Below are 22,287 nucleotides of genomic sequence, written 5' to 3'. Positions count from 1 at the left end.
GAACAAAAGTAAAAATTCTAAGAGAAAAGAGGTTTTAGGGAAAAAAAAAGGAACTAAAAGAAAAAGAAGAGTAAGAAAGAAAAGAAGAAGAAAAATGTAATGGGGGTGGGAGCACAACTCTTTTTGAGACTTGAACTTAGGTCCTCTCCCATCGTTCAAACTTCAAACGACATAATTATCTGGCATTTGTGACATGCAAACACTTATAAGTTATAATGTCATAAAGTCATCTGCGCTCAGCCCATGTGCCCTGCACATGGATCCACCACTGAAGAGGATACGTGGGTTCTCCATCTTGTATAAGGTGTATTAACCAGAAGTGAGTCAATAAATTTAAATCGCTTGTGTTTTTTGGAAAATATGCTCATCGTAGACGCTTTGTTATCCGGAAAATTTTGGGTGTCAAGCAGGGGTCTCTTCCATTCACATACCTTGGGGTTCCGATTTTTCAGAGACGTCCCGAGAGGGTATATTTTCATGTCATTGCAGATAGAGTGAGATGCAAGTTGTCCTCTTTGAAATGTTCTATGTTGTCGCAAACGGGTAGGCTACAACTTATTCAGTTAGTGATTCAAGGCATTTTGGTTTATAGTTTTCAGATTTATGAATGTCCGGCTGGTTTACTTCATAACCTTCAATCTTGGATCTTGTTTCTTGGCGTCACTGTTGTAAACCCAAAGAGGAAGGAGGCTTGGGGTTACGTGATCTATTTGAGGCTAATCTCTTCTAATAAAGAGATGTTGAGAGACGCTCTCTTCTTCTTCTTCTTCTTCTTCTTCTTCTTCTTCTTCTTCTTCTTCTGCCTCTATTTTGCTTAGAACTCGTTTTTTGAAAGATGATTTCCAACCTATAAAGTCTTACAAGAGATCTTCCGTATGGTTGGGTCTCAAAAAGGTTTGGCAAATGTTTTTAAATTTTTTATATTGAAGTGTTGGTGATGGTAAGAGGATATATTTTTGACAAGATAATTGGTTGGGTGAACCTCTTGCTACTAGTGTTGGAATAAGTGGCTCTATTCCACTTCATGCTAAGGTGAATGATGTTATTGTTGATTCTCATTGGGTTCTCCCAGCAAATTTTATTTCTTCATCTCCTCAAGCAGTAGAAAAAAATTGAGCTCATTACTCTGCCTAATGCAGACACGTTTGACTCTCTTTTATGGCCGCACTCCTCCTCAAGAATTATGACAGCAAAAGAAGCTTTTGTTTTCTTCTCAAATCATGGTGAGCATAAAGACTGGGGTAAAGTGATATGGAGTAAAGCAATTCAACCCCGCAAAACTCTTATTGTTTGGAAGGCTCTTCATGGATGTTTACTAACTTATGATGTTTTATAACGGCGAGGTTTTTGATTTCTATCTCGTTGCTCCTTTTGTGGAAGTCATGCGGAATCGGGTACACATCTTCTTTTGCATTGTTCTGAAATTGTGGCTTTATGGAAATAGGTTTGCCTTCTATTTTCTCATTCATTCTCGCATTGGGGCACTCTTGATGAAGTGTTTAATGGTGTTGGTGTTTCAGCGTTCCCAAAACCTAAACGTCGACTTTGGTTTCTAGTCTCCTGTAATCTAATTTGGTTTTTTTGGATTACTAAGAATCTGGTGCGTTTCGAATGTAAGATTTTTAATGTGTTGGAAGCCCAACGTCATCTTTTGGAATTGTTCAGAGAGTATGCTCTGCATTCTTTTCATCCTTACAAGAACTTAAGAAGCATCACGATATGTCTATTTTCTCTATTCTTGGTATCTCACAACTGTCTGTCAATGCTACCAGCTTCATCTCGTACTTTAATTAAGGGTTTCTTGGCTAAGGGTTTGCTATTTGCTAAGAGTTTTTATATATATATATGGTTTTATATGGGTGGGTGTACACATGCCAGATTGAGCTTTTGTTTATCCTCTTTGTTAGAGTTTATCAGACATAGGAGGTCAGGTTATTTTGTCCCCCTCCTTTGTTAGTTTGATTTCAATAAATTAGGGGCAATTTACCTTATTAAAGGGAAAAACTTGCGTACAAACTAGTATGTACGCGTGCGTCCAAACTCTCATTTATTTGCACACTTTGGGAATATAAATACATAATTTTAACCGTTCAAAAGTTTAGTTTATTACTAAAGATCATTTCTGTAAAAGATCAACATAAAAAAATCGTTTTCTTTGTCGATTGCATCAAATAAATGAACGGTTATGGTAAAAGTTAGTAGTCTCATGATCAATCGTTAATTTGTTTGATACAATTGACTATAAAAGACGATTTTTATTTATGTTGATCTTTTACAGAAATGATTTTTAGTAATAAACTACATTTTTGAACGGTTAAAATCATGTATTTATATTCTCAAAATATGTAAATAAATTAGAGTTTAAACACACGCGTACGTACTAATTTGTACGCAATTTTTTTTGCTCCGTTAAAAAAAAAGAAGCTTAAAAGCAACGCGTATACTTTCAGTACTGCGCGGCTCACTCTCTCCCTCTTCCATTATTTGCTTTTCACCTTCACAGTGATTTCTTCTGCAACCAACAAACTAGTTCTCACATTGGCTTCCAATGGCTTTGAGCCCCCAAAGAGCCTCCCCATCTCTTGCTTGGCCTGATCCACCTCCCCGTTGGAAATTCGATGTTTTCTTGAGTTTCAGGGGTGAGGACACCCGCCGGGGTTTCACCTCCCACTTATACAACCAATTGGGGTTCGGCCAGGTGCTCAAGACTTTCATAGACGACCAAGAGCTTCAAATCGGAGCTGAGATCTCTCCCAAGCTCTTGACCGCTATCCGAAATTCACATCTCGCAATCGTTGTTCTCTCACCCAACTATGCTTCTTCCACTTGGTGCTTGGATGAACTTGCCACAATCATCGACTCCATGGAAGCCGGAGATGAGAGAATTCTGCCGGTCTTCTACAATGTGGATCCATCCGACGTCCGACATCAAAGGAAGAGCTTTGCTGAAGCCTTCGATAAGCATGAAGAGAAGTTCAGTGGCAACCCAGAGAAGGTGGTGAGGTGGAGAGAAGCTTTAAGAAAAGTGGCCAATCTCTCTGGATGGGACGCAAAGAATTATAAGTAAGCACTTCAACTTCACCCCTTATTTGTACGTTGTCTTTTTTGTTTTGACTTGGCATAAACAATGTTCTGCTATATCAATATATATTATTAGCTTGATGATTGACTTTTATTTATTTATTAGATCTGAAAGTGAGCTTATAGAAGTCATTGTGAGACGTGTGTGGGAGAAAGTTAGTCCAACAATCACCTCGTCGGATTCCGGTGAAAAGTTAGTCGGAATTGACTTTAGATTCGGGCAACTGGGTTCACTTTTAGCTCTTGAGGAAAAACAAGTTCGATTTATAGGAATATGGGGTATGGGCGGAGTGGGTAAAACTACCCTTGCTAAGCTAGTGTTCGAGAGAATTTCCCATCAATTTGAAGTGGCTGAGTTTCTTGTTGATGTCAGGAAGTCTCATGGTCAACTAGTCACGCTTCAAAAACAGGTTCTCTTTCCAGTCATGAAGGGAAATGTTTCACAAGTTTGGGATGAGTACAAAGGAACCGCTTTCATTAGAAAATGCATGTCTAATAAAAAGGTTCTTCTTGTTGTTGATGATGTTGATAGCTCTGAGCTCCTAAAATACTTGGCGGGACATACATTTTGGTTTGGTGAGGGGAGCAGGATCATTGTTACAACTAGAGATAAACGTCTCCTGACCGAGCATCATATAGATTTATCATTTGAGCTTCAGGGGTTAAATGCTAGTGAAGCTCTTGAGCTCTTTAGTCACAAAGCCTTCGAGAAAGATCAGCCAGAGGAGGGGTTTTTAGAGCTTTCCAGGTCTTTTGTATATTATGCCAAAGGGCTTCCATTAGCTCTGATAGCTCTAGGAAGTTCTTTGTATCTGAGAAATCTAGATGAATGGAAGAGTACATTGGATTCACTAAAGAGAATCCCCAATCCGACGATTTTTGATTCCCTCAAAGTAAGTTATAATGCGCTGAATGATTGGCAACAGAGGATTTTTATGGACATTGCATTCTTCTTCAAGTGGATGGAGAAGGGACGAATCATTGAACTGCTACGATATTGGTACGAGGCTGATTTTCTTATTGTGGTAAATGTTCTCATCGAGAAATCACTCTTGACTGAGTACAACAACGTTATTGGGATGCATGATCTGATTCAAGAAATGGCAGAGGATATTGAACGTCAAAAGACCCGAGAACCTCATGACGAGCCTGGTCTTCGCAGCCGTTTGTGTGATCGTGATGACATCTTTCATGTATTTACGAGGAATACGGTATGGACAATCCAAGTTTAACGACAAAAATAAAATACACATTTTACTTTAGCATGATTCATATTGGACCTGAGCAAAATTAACTTTTTTTTTAATTCTGAATTATTATCAGGGAACAGAAGCAATCAGAGGCATCCGCTTGAGGTTACCAAAATTAGAAGTGGAAGATTCAAGCTGGAATTGGAATTGCCTCTCTAAGATGTGCAAACTAATGTTTCTTGAATTTGATAATCTAATAATTAGTTCAGGCCCCAAATTCCTCCCAGATTCCTTGATAATACTCAGATGGAATTGGTACCCTTCCAAAACTCTTCCAGCAAGTTTCCGACCAAATTTACTTGTTGAACTTAAGATGCAAAATAGCAAACTTGTTCGGCTTTGGGATGGAAGACAGGTAACAATGTTGATCATGTTTCCTACTTCAAAATAGAATTTTAGGTTTTCTAAAAGTGATAAATTTGTTTAATGTATCGTACAGGACTTGCCTAATTTGAAACACATGGATCTTAGTGACTCCAAAAACTTGGAGAAGACCCCTGATTTCACAGGTATACCGAATCTTGAGGAGTTGTATCTTGACTATTGTGAGGGTTTAGTTGAGGTCCATCCATCCATTGCAGTCAACAAAAAGCTTAAGAGATTGACACTTTATCACTGCATAAATGTTAAGAGATTCCCGAGTAAGATTGAAATGGATTCTCTCGAGATGCTCAGCCTAGAAGACTGCTCAAAGGTAAAGATCCTAGAATTCGGAGAAGGGATGAAAAATTTGTCACGACTTTGGATAGGTGGGACTGCTGCTGAGGAACTACCTGCATCGATTGAACATCTGGTTGGCCTTACATCTTTGAATGTAGGTAATGGCAAAAGTCTCAAGAGTCTCCCGGGTACGGCGTTGTTTAAATTGAAGGCTCTTGAAGAACTCATTATGTTTGGATGCCCAAAACTGAAGACACTGGTACAAAATACGGGGGAGACAGAGTGTTTGAAGCGGTCTATGAGCAAGAAGCTCCGCATGGGCTTCAGGGACTTATTCAGAAGAAGCACTTCCCAAGTAAAGCTTGGCACGGGCTTTAGCACAACGCCCGAGCCTTTGTGCTCGGCGTTGCCATCTCCAAGGGCTTTACCGTTTTTGTGCAACTTAAATTTGAGTGATTGTAATCTCTGTCAAGGAGTTATCCCGGATGATATTGGCTACTGCTTGCCGAATCTAGTACAGTTGTGTCTTGGTGGAAATAATTTTGTTACTCTTCCTGCAAGCATTAAATGCCTTTCTAAGCTTCAGTTCATTAGATTGACGGGGTGCCAAAGGCTTCAAGAGTTGCCTATTCTTCCACCGAATGAAATATTACACGTAGACGCAGACAATTGTTCTTCTTTAGAAAGGTTGTCAGAGGGTTCCACATGCACCAACAATTTGGAGTACTTTGAGTTTTCTCTGACAACTGTGAATTGCCATGGATTGATTGACAAGGAAGGCTTGAATACGGGAATACTTTCAATGCTAAGGAGATTGCCTCCTGCTCAGGTAGTCGCACAGGTATGCTCCATCACTCCTATTCTCTCTCTCTCTCTCTCTCTCTCTCTCTCTCTCTCTCTCTCTCTCTCTCTCTCTCTCTCATGTTAATTCTGTTTTGAACATGCATGCATTTTTGTTCCATTTTTGATACGATGCATATTTGTTCCTTTGATATAGCAATTCATAAATTCCGGGGAATATTTCAAAATCGTGAGTCCTGGAAGTAAAATTTCAGAATGGTTTGATATTCAAAGCGAGGGAGACTCATTGACTGTGAAGCTGCCTCCGGACGGGGAAGCATGTCGATCTCAGTGGATTGGCATTGTCTTTTGTGTTGTATTTCCCGTTCGTAAAGATGCTGACAAACTTGTGCATAATGATTCATTAATTGAATGTTCATTGCCTGGTCTTGGTGATAGACACAATATTGATTCAGAACACCAGCTGCTTATGTCTGGGAAAGTTCACAATATGATGATGGGAGACCATCTTTGGGTGTCTTTTATGCCTCGTGCTCAAGTCCAGGATACCACAAGCTACTCTATTAGGTTCTCATTCAAAACATATTTTGATGACTGGAATAATAGCATGTTTGTTCGTATTCCATGCTCGAATTGTGTGCAGAGGTGTGGAGCCCGATTATTGTATGAGCAAGATTTGAAAAACTTGCTCAATCCACCAGCACAGATCATGAAGCGGAGTCGTGAATATTGCCTCTCGGAGGAGGCAGAGGAAGATGCAAGTGGTAGCTCTAACAAAAAATCATTCTTCAAACGACTCAAGGCATGAATACCAATCCTTCTCCGTGGAGGTATGTTTTTGTGATTGATTTATAGGACGACTGTGATACAGGCTGACCCAATCCACCTAATTATTTTTTTCTCTTATACATAAAAGAGTTGTCTTAGTGATACCCTAAATTTCCGGTTGCCTTTATATGTGGCTCAAATATCTAAAATGAACAAGCTCGTGTGAAATGTGTTAACACTACCATGTCAATTGTCAAGTACTTGCTCACTTTTACTGACTCGGTTAGTTAAACGCAACAATTTTGTTCTCATTTAGACTCTTGTATACTCTAGGAAAACCTTCACCTATCATGTTTTATATTTAAACCACTAGTGTTGCAGCATTGCTAATTTGCTATGTATATCAATATATGAAAAGGTTACATTCAAATCGGTTCTTAATTTATGAACAATCTACCAAAAACATTGTCTGGTAAAGAGAGAAATTGCATACGAAATTGCATCAACAAATAAACATGTCTTGGAGTTGTCTTATCATTCAATAGTTCAGATGCCTTACTGTTACATTCAAGATAGTATCATGCTACAACCAAAATAGTAGGCCTTTGTCCAGGATCACAACTCGATTTATATGGAAAAACATTTGTCGATTACAAGTTGAATCTTATTGTAGAAAGTGATTTCCAATACATTCTCAATAGACATGTACAAATATATAGCAGTATATTACTGCCGTTACAAGAGAGTAATTAAAGGAGCAATCATCTACAATTGCATTGCTATCCCTACTGATATGCAATTACAACATAATCATAACAATCAAGGGAAATCAATCATGATTTGATTTGAGGCAGAGGCTGGATTAGAGGAGAAGGTTGAGTCATTCTAACACATATTATAGGAATTAGGCATCATTGCATCACTATGATTTCTGCTTTCTATTCTTACCTAACAGCCAACACTATTTTCCTATGCATGCCGAATGAATTCATACACTTTTTGGATTTTTACAGCATCACGTTGCTTCAGTGCAAATTGGCCAAGCAGCCGAACCACCCCTCTCTGCTTCCGAGTTTTATCCAGCTGGGTGCTTCTGAATCTTGGGAACGATGTGGTCTTACAGCTATTCTTTCTTTGAGCATCTGAGGAGCACATCCACAGCGATATCTGCAGCTCATTGGCCGGGGCTGTCTCAGCCTCCATTATACTACTGTGATGATGTTGAGAAGCCGAGGCTGATCATGATGCTGCTTTGATTGGTCTTAAATTGCTCTTCCCTGGCCGTTTTCATTTTTCTTCCGCATTCCTTCTGTTGATCCACTCAATTCTTACAATTTCCCAGTTTAGTAAGTTCTTGATGCAAGTTTCAGTGTCCTGGGTGGGTGTGGAAGTAGGAAGGCTAGGATCATCACCTTAATTCCGATATATATGATTCATTACTCTGTTCTGTTCTCTCTGTTACAAAATGTGTGTACCTAATGCCTATGAAGTATCATTACATTGGTTATCATGTATGAGACAAGTATGACATATACCATTGAACCAATCCTATGTATTTATTCTGCAAATCTGCAATATGTATAACCTTTTTATTATTTCTCTGTAGTTCTGGAATTCTGTGTTTTCTTGTAGCAACATATTATGAAAATGATAAAACTGTGGCGTACAGCTATCATGAGGTTTGGCTTTATAGCTAGGTTTAGGGGTGGACAAACTGACCCGAAAACCGAAAAAAACCGGACCCGAACTCAAACCGAATCCGAACAAACCGAAACCCGAATCAAACCAAACCGAACCGATTCTATTTGGGTTGGGTTTTGGGTTCAGTCCCTTCAAAACCGAACCGACCCGAACAACCCAAAGTCAATGGTCAACGTTACAAAAGGACATCATTTTGTCATATTTATAATTTTACATTATTATTATTTTTTTAATAAAAAAATAGTGTGGTCGGTCTCACAGCCGCACATAATTTCTAACCTAATTGACCTAATGTATAAGAGGCGCATTATTTAGCCGTCTTGATTCCTTCATAATGTGATAGTTTTATTTTAAACCTAATATAAATGTTATGATACATTAGTTGACACTTAGGAAATCGCCAACTCTAATTCGAAATATGATCGATCGACACCAGCAGATGTGATTGGTATATATATTTAGGGACCCCGTAAAAATTTCGTCCATTTTGGACATGGTTTGACCGTTCGTACCTACGGTTAACTAAACAAGAGGCGTTTTCACATATTGAAACCCCATTGACCGGGGCTTTGCCAAATATATTTCTTTAGTGCGACCGCGCATGATAAGTAACAAAAATTAGGTGATTTCAGATATGCAAATGGCTTTCGGCGTTCGCATATTTGTAATAGGTCCTCCCTTATGGCATAATAGTGATGTTTTCGATTTACCAAAAATTCCGACGGTTAAATGAGGTCCGAATTGGATGAAATTTTTATAGGGTCACTAAATATATATAACGATCACATCAGCTGGTATCGATCGATCCCTAGAATTTTCCTTCATATAGTCGCTTCATAATGCGATAGTTTTATTTTAAACCTAATATAAAGGTTATGATACATTAGTTGACACTTAGGTGATCGTCGACTCTAATTTGAAATATGGTCGATCGACACCAGCAGATGTGATTGGTATATATATTTAGGAACCACGTAAAAATTTCGTCCATTTTGGACATGGTTTGACCGTTCGTACCTACGGTCAACCAAAAAAGAGGCGTTTTTACATAATAAAACCTCATTGACCGGGGCTTTGCCAAATAGATTTCTTCAGTGCGACCCCGCATGATAAGTAACAAAAATTAGGTGATTTCATATATGCAAACGGCTTTCGGCGTTCGCATATTTGTAATAGGTCCTCCCTTATGGCATAATAGTGATGTTTTCGATTTACCAAAAATTCCGACGGTTTGTTCTTCTTCAAAGATACTAAACTATGGTCTTTGATGACCATGACCATCACTGACTCACTGAGAAACTCTCGAATGATTCTCGTGTTCAGATATCGATCAGTATCTATGTAAAATAAAAGATACGTCCAGAAGTCAAGGCAAAGTAGCCTTGTACGTACTTGGAGCTATCTCCCATTGTATACAGATACACCAACACATCAGTTGACCTTGGATCAAATATGATAATAATTTCGTATATGCGTGTGTTTCTATGTAACAACTAAGCCTACATAATTACACGTAGAAGCAATTGACTTGTTTATTGTAATTACGATATCAACATTCAACAGCATCTCTTACCTCCCTGAAAAGGGTGAGTGTAGGTGGAGAACTGAGAGCAGGATCAATAGTTTGAGGCATATATCCCACACTGGAGAAAGAGGGAAAAACAGTCAAGTGCGAGTGGTATAATTTGGAGCATCTTGCCCTGTGAAAACCCACGGAGCCATGCGTTGAGCACATAGCGAACTATTCTTTCGCCTTTTACTAAAGAATACCGTGTGCGCGGCGCTTTAACTGGCATACGCCTATTTTTGGAAGGGTGCACCTCTGTGGGTGCCCCTCAAAGTTGAGTCTAATTTTTTGTCACGGTTCCGCAGTTTTGCATTACTTTTAACACATTATATATGTATATGAAGTGTAAATACGAAGTTGGGAGTCCTATACAACTCACAAAGAGAGGGGAGCTTTGGGAGCACAGACTAGGAATATCTTCGCACTTGGGGTTGTATAGATCAACTTGAGAATATATTTATAACTCAAGTAACATCCTCTTTGTATTTCTTTCACAATTATATGAGTAAAAACTTCCACCTTCTATAAGATTTCAATTAATATCAATCAATAGTGCATAGAATTTATGACTATTCAGTTCTCTGAGGTACAATATGGTCAGCATTTACTTTCCAGATATCATGTGCTTCAAAATTGGGCAAATGACCTTTGTTACTGGTTTTGACCTTATAAGGCCGGCCATTAAAGATGGCATGCTGCTATCAATGTTTTATGAAGCGCGCAAAAAACCTCAAGCTTGCTCTCAAGGCGTTGAAAGCTTACGCTTTAGACTTTACTGCTTTTTTGGTCAGTTTGCAAGAGTGATGAACATTTCAATCTGGTTTTAAAAGTTTATGTTATCGTAATGTCCACAAGTTGACATTAATCAGCTTCAGGGTTTTCACTTTTGGAATACTCCGCAGCTCATTTTTTAATCTTTTTATTGGAAAAGCAAGAAACAACATTTATTTTACCTTGGATTTACTCATGCTATTATATATGACACCATATCTGCGAGACTTGATCTGAAATGTTCTTATTCTATTTATAGATAATTTGTTTAGATGATAATATGCAGTTCTGTGCTTCCAAGGATATCAAGTTTAGATATGGAAAGGCCTTGTCTCGTGGGTCGATCATCCTCAAATGTGGATGGCTTAAATTTACAAATTGAACTTAACTTCACATGCAAGAGAAAGTAGCAAGCAGCTACTTATGGCGACTTTCTGATTTGCCTGATTACTGCAGTAAAACTGATATTTTGAGCCTACCAACATTGGATTGATATTCATCCTTCCCCCACTGAGGCTACAAGCGTAAGCTACGCATGCCATCTCCAATGAGTCTTAAAAGAAGAGTTTTGCTGCGAGCTTTCGAGCTGAAGGGATCATACAGAAAATGGCAAACACTTTAAGGGAGTTATACTCTAAGGTTGAGGAGCTATATTAATTAAGTCAAACACCTGATAGCATACACTTCAATATTTGCATGAAATTTCTATTCCACAGCGTTTGCATGAAACTGCCAAGTGGTTAAATCTTACCTAATAATTCTTGAGCATGAAATCGCTATTCCCTTGCGCTTGTGTGGAATGACTGAAATTGCTACTTCTTGCTATTCTATTGTGTCTGAGCCGTTGTCCACCTAGATGAGTGGTAACTGTGAATATATATCTGGGAAAGTAGTATGCATGAACATGTCGACGTGATGTGAAAACCAAGGAATTGGTGCTGGTTTGTTTCCTCATAATCTGGATGTCAACTCGTTGGCTGAAGGTTATTCAAGTAAGTCTATATATATATGGATTCACTACTGCATTTGATACACTGATTTTAAATGTTAAATTAGTTGCTTGCTCTTAATTGTGTATTCTCGCTGCAATTTGCATTGAAAACTCTTACTAGTAAACTAAACTTAATTAAGCATATTGATCAACTATTATTGTGCTCTTGTAAACTGAAGCTAAATTTATACAGCTTCAGTTCCACTACTATCTCTAAAGGACAACGAACTCTGCCCTCATGAGTACTGTATATCATGTCCTTAAAGACATTCTTACCAATGAATTTTATATAAAATGTCCACAGTTACACACTTGGGAACAATTGGTATTTGCAGACAGACAAGATGGAAAAAAATCCATGAACTATCTGTTCCTAAATTCAAAGATTGTATGATGCATTGCATCAAAACTAAGGAAAGAGTGTTATGTATCTATGTTACCGTTTAATTATAACATGAGCAGCAGCCTTGTTTCTCTTTGTGTCTGTGGGCCTCTCGATCACTTCTCAATGTCACAGACACACAAAGAAATATATCTTCTTCTTTCCAATTGATATCGAATATGAGTGCACTAAATTCTCTATTGCTTAAGAGGCTAAGATGGTGTAGAACATTAATCTTAATGTGCGTCGATTGTAATAGTGGAGTCAACTGTAATAGTTTAAGTCCCACATCAGCTGTGTAGCAGTATGTATGCCCAAGAGAGTATAAAAAGAGAAGCACGATTCTGGAAAATGCATACCTTTCTCGGCCTTTTGGCTAAGATCAAGTGTAGTATCTGTTCTTATCAGTTTAATATCTGATATGTGGGTCAATGATCCACACGATATTAAATTAATTTTTATAACGGGCTGTCCATCACAATAGCTTGCTATTGGGACTGCACGTGTCATCCTTGTGTTGCACTATTAGAAGGTTTGGCGCACCCTACCAATTCAAGTTCAATATTTGCGTTGTGAGTCGGAGACTTTAAGCAGACTGTGGCTTAAGTTCTTCACTAAAACCATAGAGAGATTAAAGAAGCTCACCGATCCGAGATAAGTTTTAGGAGAAATTGCTAGAAGAATGAAAAAAATGCAACCGTGATGGAGTTAAAGAATGGCTATCAGATTCATAGCTTTAATCTTGGTGGAGGTTCTGATTTCTGATTAGTCAGAAAATCAAAAGTACAGTACAAAATCCTTTCAAATGTTACTGTAAACAGTAACAGAAAGCCTCAATAATAAGAGTACATATTTGAGAATCACATATATTTCCTTCATCTGCTTCCTTATTATGAGAACGAGTTAGTCTGGAATCTTGTTTGTTGTGATCTTCACAGCTTCCTATACGTAGTCTCGCAAGGCCTCCTTGACATTGCCACACCAGTATAAAAGCACCGCACCAGCATAAACCCTAAACAATAGTTCAAGTTTGCATCTGAGCGAGTGGTTTACGCAAACCAGCATATGCAAACTTGAACTATTGTTTAACAAAATCAGTACTTAATCAACTTGGCGAAATTTTGTGTAGCATTCATGTTCATTTTCAACAGAACCTGAACAAAATCAGTACTTAATTTACAACCATCCAAAGCATCAAATTCAGAAACTGAACAAATACTAATACCAAAACCCACTAACCCTTACTTCCCAAACCCCTAGATCCATAGTAAGACAAAACCCCAAGAGCCCATCCACAGTCAAACCCTTCAAGAGCTAGTGAACTTGGTTACAGCCTTGGTTCCCTCCGAAACAGCGTGCTTGGCCAACTCACCAGGAAGCACAAGCCTCACAGCGGTCTGGATCTCCCGAGAAGTAATCGTTGGCTTCTTGTTGTACCTTGCGAGCTTGGACGACTCCTGAGCAAGCTTCTCAAAGATGTCGTTGATGAAGCTGTTCATGATGCCCATGGCCTTGCTGGAGATCCCAATGTCTGGGTGGACCTGCTTGAGGACCTTGAAGATGTAGATCTTGTAGGTCTCCACGCTCTTCTTGTTCCTCTTCTTCTTCTTGTCTCCGGCGGCGGCTCCGGCCTCCTTGGGGAGCTTCTTGCCGGCCTTGGGCTTCTTCTCCGCCGGGGCTTTCTCTGCTGGGGCCTTCTCGGCCGGCTTCTTCTCGGCGGGCTTCTTCTCTGCTTTGGGAGCCATTTGGAATATTTCTCAAATGAGATTGAAGTTTTCAGGAGTTTTGAGATCGACGATTTGAGATTTTTGTGGTGCTGAAATTGGTGGTTAGGTCTTGTGTTTATATAGGAGGCTGGTCTGTGTTTCTATTGGAAGAGAAGAGAAGGCGCGGATCGGTGACGTGGTGAATATGGTCCGTCAGATGTAATCAAGTAAGATGGAATTGGGAACTGTTTACTGAGAACCACGTGGTGTTCTCGGATTAGTTATTAAGAAAAGGTGCGGATCGATGAGCTGGGAAAAGAGCGGGAATTTCAACTTTTACACATTAGGAAAAAGCGGGATCCACGGATCCACCCCACCCTCCAATTGCACGGAATTCAAAATTTGAATTATTCAATTTTGGGGAAGCTTAACTTTACCTCGGTTAGTTAACTGACTTAACTCTGAGCAAGCCGGAGTTCATTGAGTTTCAACGATTATTTGCATTTTGTACATACTAACAAACAAAAATTTATATCTTTGCCTGCAACAACTGGGATACATATATCATATGAGAACGAAATTATTGAATATCAATAGTAAGTTTTAAAAAATTGCGATCAAGATGTTCATAACTCATAGTCAATAAACCAGTAACACTACAAAAAATATGGCATAAGGAGACATTTGTTAAATGTCTCATTTGCTACAACAAATGTCCATTTTGCTACCTATAGAGACATATATTTGTGTCATTTGAGCTATAGGGACATTTGTGTTAAAATGTGCCTTTTGCTAGTGTTCTTATTGCTAAATGCAACAATTAATTTAAGTGTTCCCAAATAGAAATGTGGTCCCATTATTTTACATACTACAAAATAGAGTACAAATACCATACATTTATACAAATACATTTCACCATTGCTTGATTTTTCTTTATTACATTTGGCTCCCCCCACCTTGCGTAGGGGCTAAATTGCAAACTCTACATTAGGTAAAATCCTTCTATATCATGTTAAAATGAACTGGTATGGTTTAAGAATTAGGAATGATAATTCATAAGTATTTTACAAATGTGACTGCCCCCATATAGCCACACAACTATTTAAGCACAAAATTAAATGCAGAACTAAAAAAAGTGACAAATATGTAACATAGAGGATGAAGAGAACACCGATCAGAAAATTTCAGAAGCAACCAAGCTCTACCCCTCCAATCATTTTGTTTTTGATACTATCGCCTATATTTGCAAAATTAGAAATGTCAAACATGACTAACCCACATATATAGAAGTAGAAAATGCTTTGAATCCACTACTCAGTGCACCCAACCAAACCAAGCTATTATCAAGTGTAAATATACAACCAAGAAAACGCCATTACAATATTTTGCATTAATATTTACTTCATCTCAACATCCTCAAATTCACTTTTCATGGTTTATTGCTCATTTTGATTTGAGTCTGGAAAACTTTTATTGCAGCTCCAAATGCCAAAATACAAATGTGCGCATGAAACAACCAAATTCATATTATTGCCTCGCTGACTTTAAAGTTATAATAAGCCAATGTGCATCAGTTTAAAGATATGGAAATCTCTGTACGGTTTCACTGAACTGAGCAGTAATTGTGTTCTATGATCAAAGAAAATAATAATAGATAGCTATTGGAATCAAATAACACGAGGACAAACTCATCTGCCTCTGTTGATATATGCCAAAAAAACAGATGATATGCATATCAGAAAAACAATAGTATGATTACATCGTCTCATATATAATTGTTAACTCAATTAAACTGAACTTTACTGCACACCCACATTTTTTTTCCTAAATTTACATATGACAAAAGAAGAAGAAAACACAACTTTATTAACATAATCACAAACCTTGCATACAGAAACTAACCACCAATAAGGACCTAAAAAAAGAGTAAAAAATAAAAGATTAGTGATTCAGGTAGTAGTCATTCAACTGCATAATACTGAAGATCAAAACTCCACAATAGGATACAAATAACTAACAACACTCCCACTGATTTCCCTTAAAAGCCAATATATGACAGAATATATCTTTGTAAAAAAATATATGACAATAAGCAAAAAAAAGGAAAACAAAATAATAACAACATGAGTCAAATTTTGTCGGTAGCAAAAAAATATATGACATTGTAATTCAGTGAGTGCTCACCAATGAAAATAAGCAAAGCAAAGAACCAGTTGATAGCAGATAACTATGATATATAATTCTTTTCACTTGATGGGTAAAACATATAGTTGAATTTGAATGTGCATTATATCTATATCTATGATGAAAGAATTAAAGTGACCATGATAATATATATTATTTAATTTAAAATGGAGTCGCATTAAACACGTCTCTTAACCGTGGTAGATGACTAACCCTCAAACCAAAAATTGGGTTTCATATCAAAAGAAATTCACACAAAAGTAAATTAGGTTGCCAAAGGACAAGAAAACGAACTTTGTGTAAAACTCTAGAGATGTCTTCTCCTTAGATAAAAGATTTCTATGTCCTCATGCCCTGCATCTTTATTGAAGAGGGCCTAAGAAAATTAAGGAAAAAGAAAAGCGATTGTAATTACTGTATCATGTATTAGCTTCTCTCAATAGAAATCCAAAGTTTTCAATCTAATGTTCATAGCTTACATTTCATATGGTACTTGAGACCGTTTTAAACAAAACCACAAGAATAAGCAACCGTGTAAAACTCTAGCCATGTCTGCTTAAATAAACATAACGAAAGAAACAGGTTTATATGTTGATTTCATTATTCTCAGACTCATCCCAATTCATTAAGAGTGCCTCAAATGATGAGCCTAAAGAAACAGTGATTGAAATAAGCATTACAACTCCTCAACAATCTCTGAAAAACCCTCCTATTGTTGGTCCCAAACTTTCAATTTCATGTTCATAACTTGTGTTTTTCACTTAATCTGCAACCCATGGCATAAAAACAAACGAAACTAAGAAATATCAACAACCAACGATATGAACATAAATCCAACTACCCATTAGATTTCATTAACAAATCATAGATAATAAAACAACCCAATTCCAGATCTGGGGATACCAAAACCATAGAATTGAACCCAAAATCTACATCTTAAACATTAAATATTTCCCAAATTGCCGCCAGATCTCTCCTAAGCCCTCTCGCCCCTAATCCTCCTAGCAAGCTGAATATCCTTGGGCATAATGGTCACTCTCTTAGCATGAATCGCGCACAGATTGGTGTCCTCAAACAGACCCACCAAGTAAGCCTCCGCCGCCTCCTGAAGCGCCGCCACGGCGCTGCTCTGGAACCTAAGATCAGTCTTGAAATCTTGAGCAATCTCCCTCACTAGCCTCTGGAACGGAAGCTTGCGGATCAGAAGCTCTGTACTCTTCTGGTACTTCCTGATCTCCCTCAGGGCAACAGTTCCGGGCCTAAAGCGGTGGGGCTTCTTCACTCCTCCGGTCGCCGGAGCAGACTTCCTGGCGGCCTTGGTGGCCAGCTGCTTACGTGGGGCTTTTCCTCCGGTGGATTTCCGGGCGGTTTGCTTGGTACGGGCCATTGAGATTTGGGAGAAGAACGAAATGGGTTGAAGGGTTTTGGGTGAGATTGAGATTTGAAAAGCAGGGAAGGTTGAATGGGCGATGGTGGAAATTCGGGGTGGGATTTGTGGGGATATATAGTGGGGAGTGGGAGAGCTTGGAATTTTAGTGTGGGGTTTAGGAGGGTGAGGACAGATATGAGCCGTTGATGAGGACTCCAGTGCACGGCTGATATTGAAGAAGAGGTGGTGAGGATAGCGATCCGCGTGCTCTTTGTTCTGGCCAATGGAATTCACTTCTCCACAATAAGTTTTAAAGTGTTTTCCTTGGAGTTTTCCCTCTTCATTTTAGACGGACCCGGGAGATACACTTTCCTTCCAATACAGGGTAGTCCAATTTTGACCAATCCGGGAAACAAAACTCAAACATGTTTCAATTATGAAATTAAAAATTATCATCGAGTAATACAATATGTAACATAATATCTTGAGTTGTTACATGTCTCATTAATACAATACATTACGCAAAACTTATTGAGATCATTTGTAAACAAATGTGTTTGATGGAACTTTGTTTATTTCCTTCATCTTCAAATGGGTTCAAAGATTGAAATCCCTAAACTATTGATATTAAGTAATCTAGTACCAACCATATATGAATGATGCCCACACACCGATTTCTTCATTGAGTAGTTCACTTGCCGTTCTAACCCATCATTAAAAAAAACAGAACTGAGACTATAACTAGCTTACAAAACAATGCAAACCAATTGGAATTTCAGATGTTAGATACATACTTTGAGAATATGACTACTCTTTTGAGTAGTTTACGTAGGGCTAGGCATATGTCGGTTCGGGTCGGTTTTAGGTCCAAACCGAAGTCGAAACCAATTTAAATGGTTTTCTATTTTTTCAATCCATAACTGTTTTCCAAAAGCCTTGACTAAAATATTCGGTGAAACTGAAAAAAAAAATCCGGTCGGTTCGGTTTCAGTTAACAAATGGACTTTCGTAAACTTATGGCCAAATGTTGTATAACATGTATATTTTTTGAAGTTTAGCCTTGTATATGTTACCATACTTAGTTAACAATTCAACATTCCAACATAATCATAACAATACATGAATACCATAATACATTAGGTTCATAACAAAGTAACAATTCAACATAACTAGCAGTTCAAGTGTCCAACAGAGCAATTTAGAAATTAAGTTACAAACCATAAATCTATAATCATTGTTAAGTATTTAAGTTAAAAACCAGTCATTAAATAAGCAAATGAAACATAAGTAGCATTTAAAGTTTAACAAGAAAACCATATATACATCACTTATTCCTTGACTACTTCAGACCTTCACTCCCAACCAATCAATCCACACAAGATGATGATGTGTTACCATAAGTTCCTAGTTTTAGAGTGTATGGTGTAATATTAAGTTTTGGCACATAAGTAAAGAGAAATGTATCTATTTCAAGTTTCTCAAGCTCCACATAAAGAGTAAGCTAGAGTATGTGAGCTTCTTGTAAAGAGATGAATCACTACAGCAGACAAGGCATTTAACCATTCTTGGAGTTAGACTTGCTCTAAATGGATCTATCACTCTTTTCCCAAGAGAGAATGCAGATTTTGATGCCATTGTGGAGACATGAACACCATACACAACCCTTGCAATTTTGAGATAATATGGGATACTTAGGTGCATTCTCTTTCCACCATGCCAAGATATCAAATTTGGGATTTGTAGGATCCTCATGATCTTCCAGGAGGTACTTATCCACCTCTGATTTTATCTCCACCACATGTTGCTCTTTCCTTAACTTCAATAATGCATTAATATTTTCAGCATGACTATGTTCGTCTAGGTTTGTATTATCAACTGCACTGTCCATATGAGGCATTATGGCTTCAATTGAAGCTTGAGCAGCTTCTGGATCAGCATCAGCATACTCCAAGTACATCTTCCCAAAGATAAGCTTCACTTGTTCAACCATCAACTTCACTCTTGCCTTGTCCTTTTGTAGCTTTGGGGAGAAATACTCCAAATACAACTCCTTGTATCTTGGATCCATCAGAATAGCAATTAGGCATATCTTGTTCATATCTTTTAGCTTCCCCCAATATTTATCATACTCTCCTTCATTGTTGTTTCAATGCTATTCATGAGAGGGTCATCATTGTTGATGCACTTCTCCAACTCCCCAATAATGGTGCACATCTTCTGAACATGTTGATTTGCAGTCACCACCTTGCTCACACTAAACTGAATTGTTGCATCGTAAAATATCTTCAAAATTTTCACAAGTTTATGTGCATTGTCCCAATCAACAGAAGTAGGAGGCTCAATCCTTCAAAGAAAAAACATGTAACAACCAATAACTAGCATACATATAATTTGCATAAACCAACATATAAGTGAAAATCAAACAGAAAAATAGTAAAGACAAATAGTTACAGTACATTTTCTTCCCACCAACCTTCTCACTAAAATAACTATCAAATTGTTCATCTTCATCCTACATCTTTTCAAAAGCCTTCTTATATTTCCAACCAACATCAAGCATTGAAGAAAGTGGAGTTCCACCTAGTGCATACATCCAAAGGAATAATTCCACCCTTATGGTCACACTTCTCTTGTGCATCACACTTCCTAAATCTCTCAAATCTTGAGGGAGAAGATCTAATATACTTCACACAGTTTCTAATTGCTTCAATTGAGTCACCTAGCTATTCCAAGCCATCCTTAACAATAAGGTTAAGAATATGGCAGCAACACCTCATACGCAAAAAAAATTCATTCAATACAAACTCATTCTAATTTTCTATCTTCTCCCTCATATAATCAAGTGCAACTTGATTTGAGTTAGCATTATCTACAACAATTGTAAAAACCTTCTCTATTCCCCAACCTATCAAACATGTCTCAATAAGTTGCCCTATTAATCTTACCCTTATGATTAGGGATGACAACAAAGTTAATGATATGCGTATGCAACTTCCAATCATCATCAACAAAGTGTGCAGTTAAAACCATATAGTTGATATTTTTTATTGAAGTCCAAGTGTATGTGGTTAAACTAACTCTCTGACCATAGGCAGCTAACAAATTCTTCATCCTTGTTTTTTCACTTGATACAAGTCTCAAATGTCTCTAGTTACTTGCCTACGGGAAGGTAGAGTAAATTGTGGCTGCAATGATTTTATAAGATCCATAAACCCTTTTTTTCTCCACAAAGCTAAAAGGAAGCTCATCCATAATAACCATCCTAGCTAAACATAGCCTAGCAACGTCAGGATCATACACATACGATTTCAAACCACCTTGCCCATTTTCAAGAGTATCAAAAGAGAGATACTTATGTTTCTTATTGGTAGCATACAAAGGACACTTGGTGCATATGTTGAGCATCTGATACCTCATGGTTGAAGTCTCATTCCCCTTTGAGTGCACAAGGTAAGTAGTAGGGCAATAATTACACTTGGCCACCGACTTCTCCATCCTCGAGCCATCAGGATTGGTTAACTTGACAAAATGATCCCAAACAACACTTTCATTATTCCTCTTCTTTGTTTCAGTCCCTTGTCATTGACTCTCAGTACTAGCAGTGGTTTGTGCTTGGGTTGCTGCAGGTTGAGCAACATCAGGTGGAGGAAGAAGCTGATGCACTTGGGTTGAAGAAGGTGTGCTTGATGGTGTCCCAGTTCCAGGTGTGATGCTCCCACAAGGAGTAGAATCAAATCCCTCAGAGTTTCTATCCATCCTGAAAATGAGAATTAAACAGAAGCAATGTAGTGAGAAGAGATAAAAGAGATCATAATATCATTTATAATATCTATAATTAGAAACAAGAGCATGTAATGAGTAAATAGATGCAGATGTTGCAGTGCTGCATTAACAAACAGAGACAAAACTTGAGAACTAGTATAGGCATATATCTGAACCAACCAGTATGCAATCTAGATTACCATATTGAACTGATGTAGATCATTATGATACTCCATCAGATAGTTTGAAATAAAGAAGCAATTATGATACAAACATCAAATTTTCATAGTTTGGGCACAAGCAGATGGATTCGTCAACACTATAACAGTTGGAATCAAATTTGAATCAAAACTATATATATAAACTGAGAACGCATAATTCATAAACCCATAAGCAAACCCAAAATTCAATCAATTCATAAACCCTAATTCGAAACAAAACTATATAAACCCATAAGCGAAGCTCTTAGGATCTAACAAAAGTAAACACAGAATTCATAAACCCTAACATTAAAATTTCCAAATTCAAACTAATACTCTCAACTTAAAGAGAATTAGTGAGAGAAATAGAATTAGAGATGGAGAATGATACCCTTAGGAAGTGGAATGGAGGCGAAGTAGATGCAGAGTTGCCAGAAAAGAGATTGAGTGGAGGCGGAGTTGGTCTCGCAAAGTGAGATCGAGCGGCCGAGTGAGACTGAGAGAGTGAGAATGGGTTAAAATGAAACCCAAGTGTTAAATATCTATATATACTTTTGATTTTCTATTAAAATTATACTTTTTTTTAGTAATGAAAAAAGTTCGGTCGATCAGTTTTTTTTTTTTCGGTCGGACTGAAGCCCAAAACCATTTTGGAACATGTTATATTCGGTTTCAGTGCGGTTTTAGCCCTTTTCTAGACTGTTTAATACGATTAGGTTAACCTAACCACTTTTTCGGTCCGGCTTAGTCGGTTTATCCATTTCAAATCGGTTAATGCCCAGTCCAAAGTTTACGATTAAGATTGAGATGTTAGAGGAAACCTAAAGATGAGTGAATAAATGAAGACTATGTATGAATAGGTAGTTGAGTTACTAGATTAAATTTGTATGAATAGCTAGTTGGGTTACTAGACTAATTCGAAATTAACTATTAGAAACTAAGCTAATTTACAATTAGATTCAGCAAAATAGTTATGGTGAATTGTGGAATAAATCAATCTTGCAAGACAGTGATATATGTATTGATGAACGAGGCATACAATCTCATATAAATTTACATTCCAATATGATCAATTTACATAGATATATCTTGGA

General features: G+C 37.7%; 3 protein-coding genes and 2 non-coding genes across 5 annotated transcripts; 3 read left to right on the top strand and 2 right to left on the bottom strand.

Annotated features, from left to right (window-relative positions):
- Positions 1-2,545: 2,545 nt before the first annotated feature.
- On the top strand, positions 2,546-6,472 carry LOC126787414 (TMV resistance protein N-like). The gene is made up of 7 exons (XM_050513307.1): positions 2,546-3,063; positions 3,188-4,292; positions 4,405-4,686; positions 4,771-5,346; positions 5,383-5,832; positions 5,989-6,359; positions 6,436-6,472. Exons 1-7 carry the CDS (start codon positions 2,549-2,551, stop codon positions 6,470-6,472), a joined length of 3,336 nt encoding a protein of 1,111 aa, XP_050369264.1. The 5' UTR covers positions 2,546-2,548.
- A 3,505-nt stretch (positions 6,473-9,977) lies between these two features.
- LOC126789674 (U5 spliceosomal RNA) lies at positions 9,978-10,094 on the top strand. The gene has a single exon (XR_007671589.1). It is a non-coding gene; the product is annotated as a U5 spliceosomal RNA (small nuclear RNA).
- Positions 10,095-12,327: 2,233 nt separating this feature from the next.
- On the top strand, positions 12,328-12,520 carry LOC126789653 (U2 spliceosomal RNA). The gene has a single exon (XR_007671569.1). It is a non-coding gene; the product is annotated as a U2 spliceosomal RNA (small nuclear RNA).
- Positions 12,521-13,126: 606 nt separating this feature from the next.
- Positions 13,127-13,777, bottom strand: LOC126786033 (histone H2B-like). The gene has a single exon (XM_050511734.1). It carries the CDS (start codon positions 13,715-13,717, stop codon positions 13,280-13,282), a length of 438 nt encoding a protein of 145 aa, XP_050367691.1. The 5' UTR covers positions 13,718-13,777; the 3' UTR covers positions 13,127-13,279.
- Positions 13,778-16,684: 2,907 nt separating this feature from the next.
- LOC126786040 (histone H3.2) lies at positions 16,685-17,344 on the bottom strand. Its single transcript, XM_050511740.1, has one exon. It carries the CDS (start codon positions 17,247-17,249, stop codon positions 16,839-16,841), a length of 411 nt encoding a protein of 136 aa, XP_050367697.1. The 5' UTR covers positions 17,250-17,344; the 3' UTR covers positions 16,685-16,838.
- Positions 17,345-22,287: the final 4,943 nt, after the last annotated feature.

Source organism: Argentina anserina, chromosome 3 (genome assembly GCF_933775445.1).
Source record: "Argentina anserina chromosome 3, drPotAnse1.1, whole genome shotgun sequence".
In the NCBI taxonomy this organism is placed as follows: domain Eukaryota; kingdom Viridiplantae; phylum Streptophyta; class Magnoliopsida; order Rosales; family Rosaceae; genus Argentina; species Argentina anserina.
The sequence above is the reverse complement of the archived record's forward strand: the minus strand, read 5'-3'. Positions and strand labels throughout refer to the sequence as shown.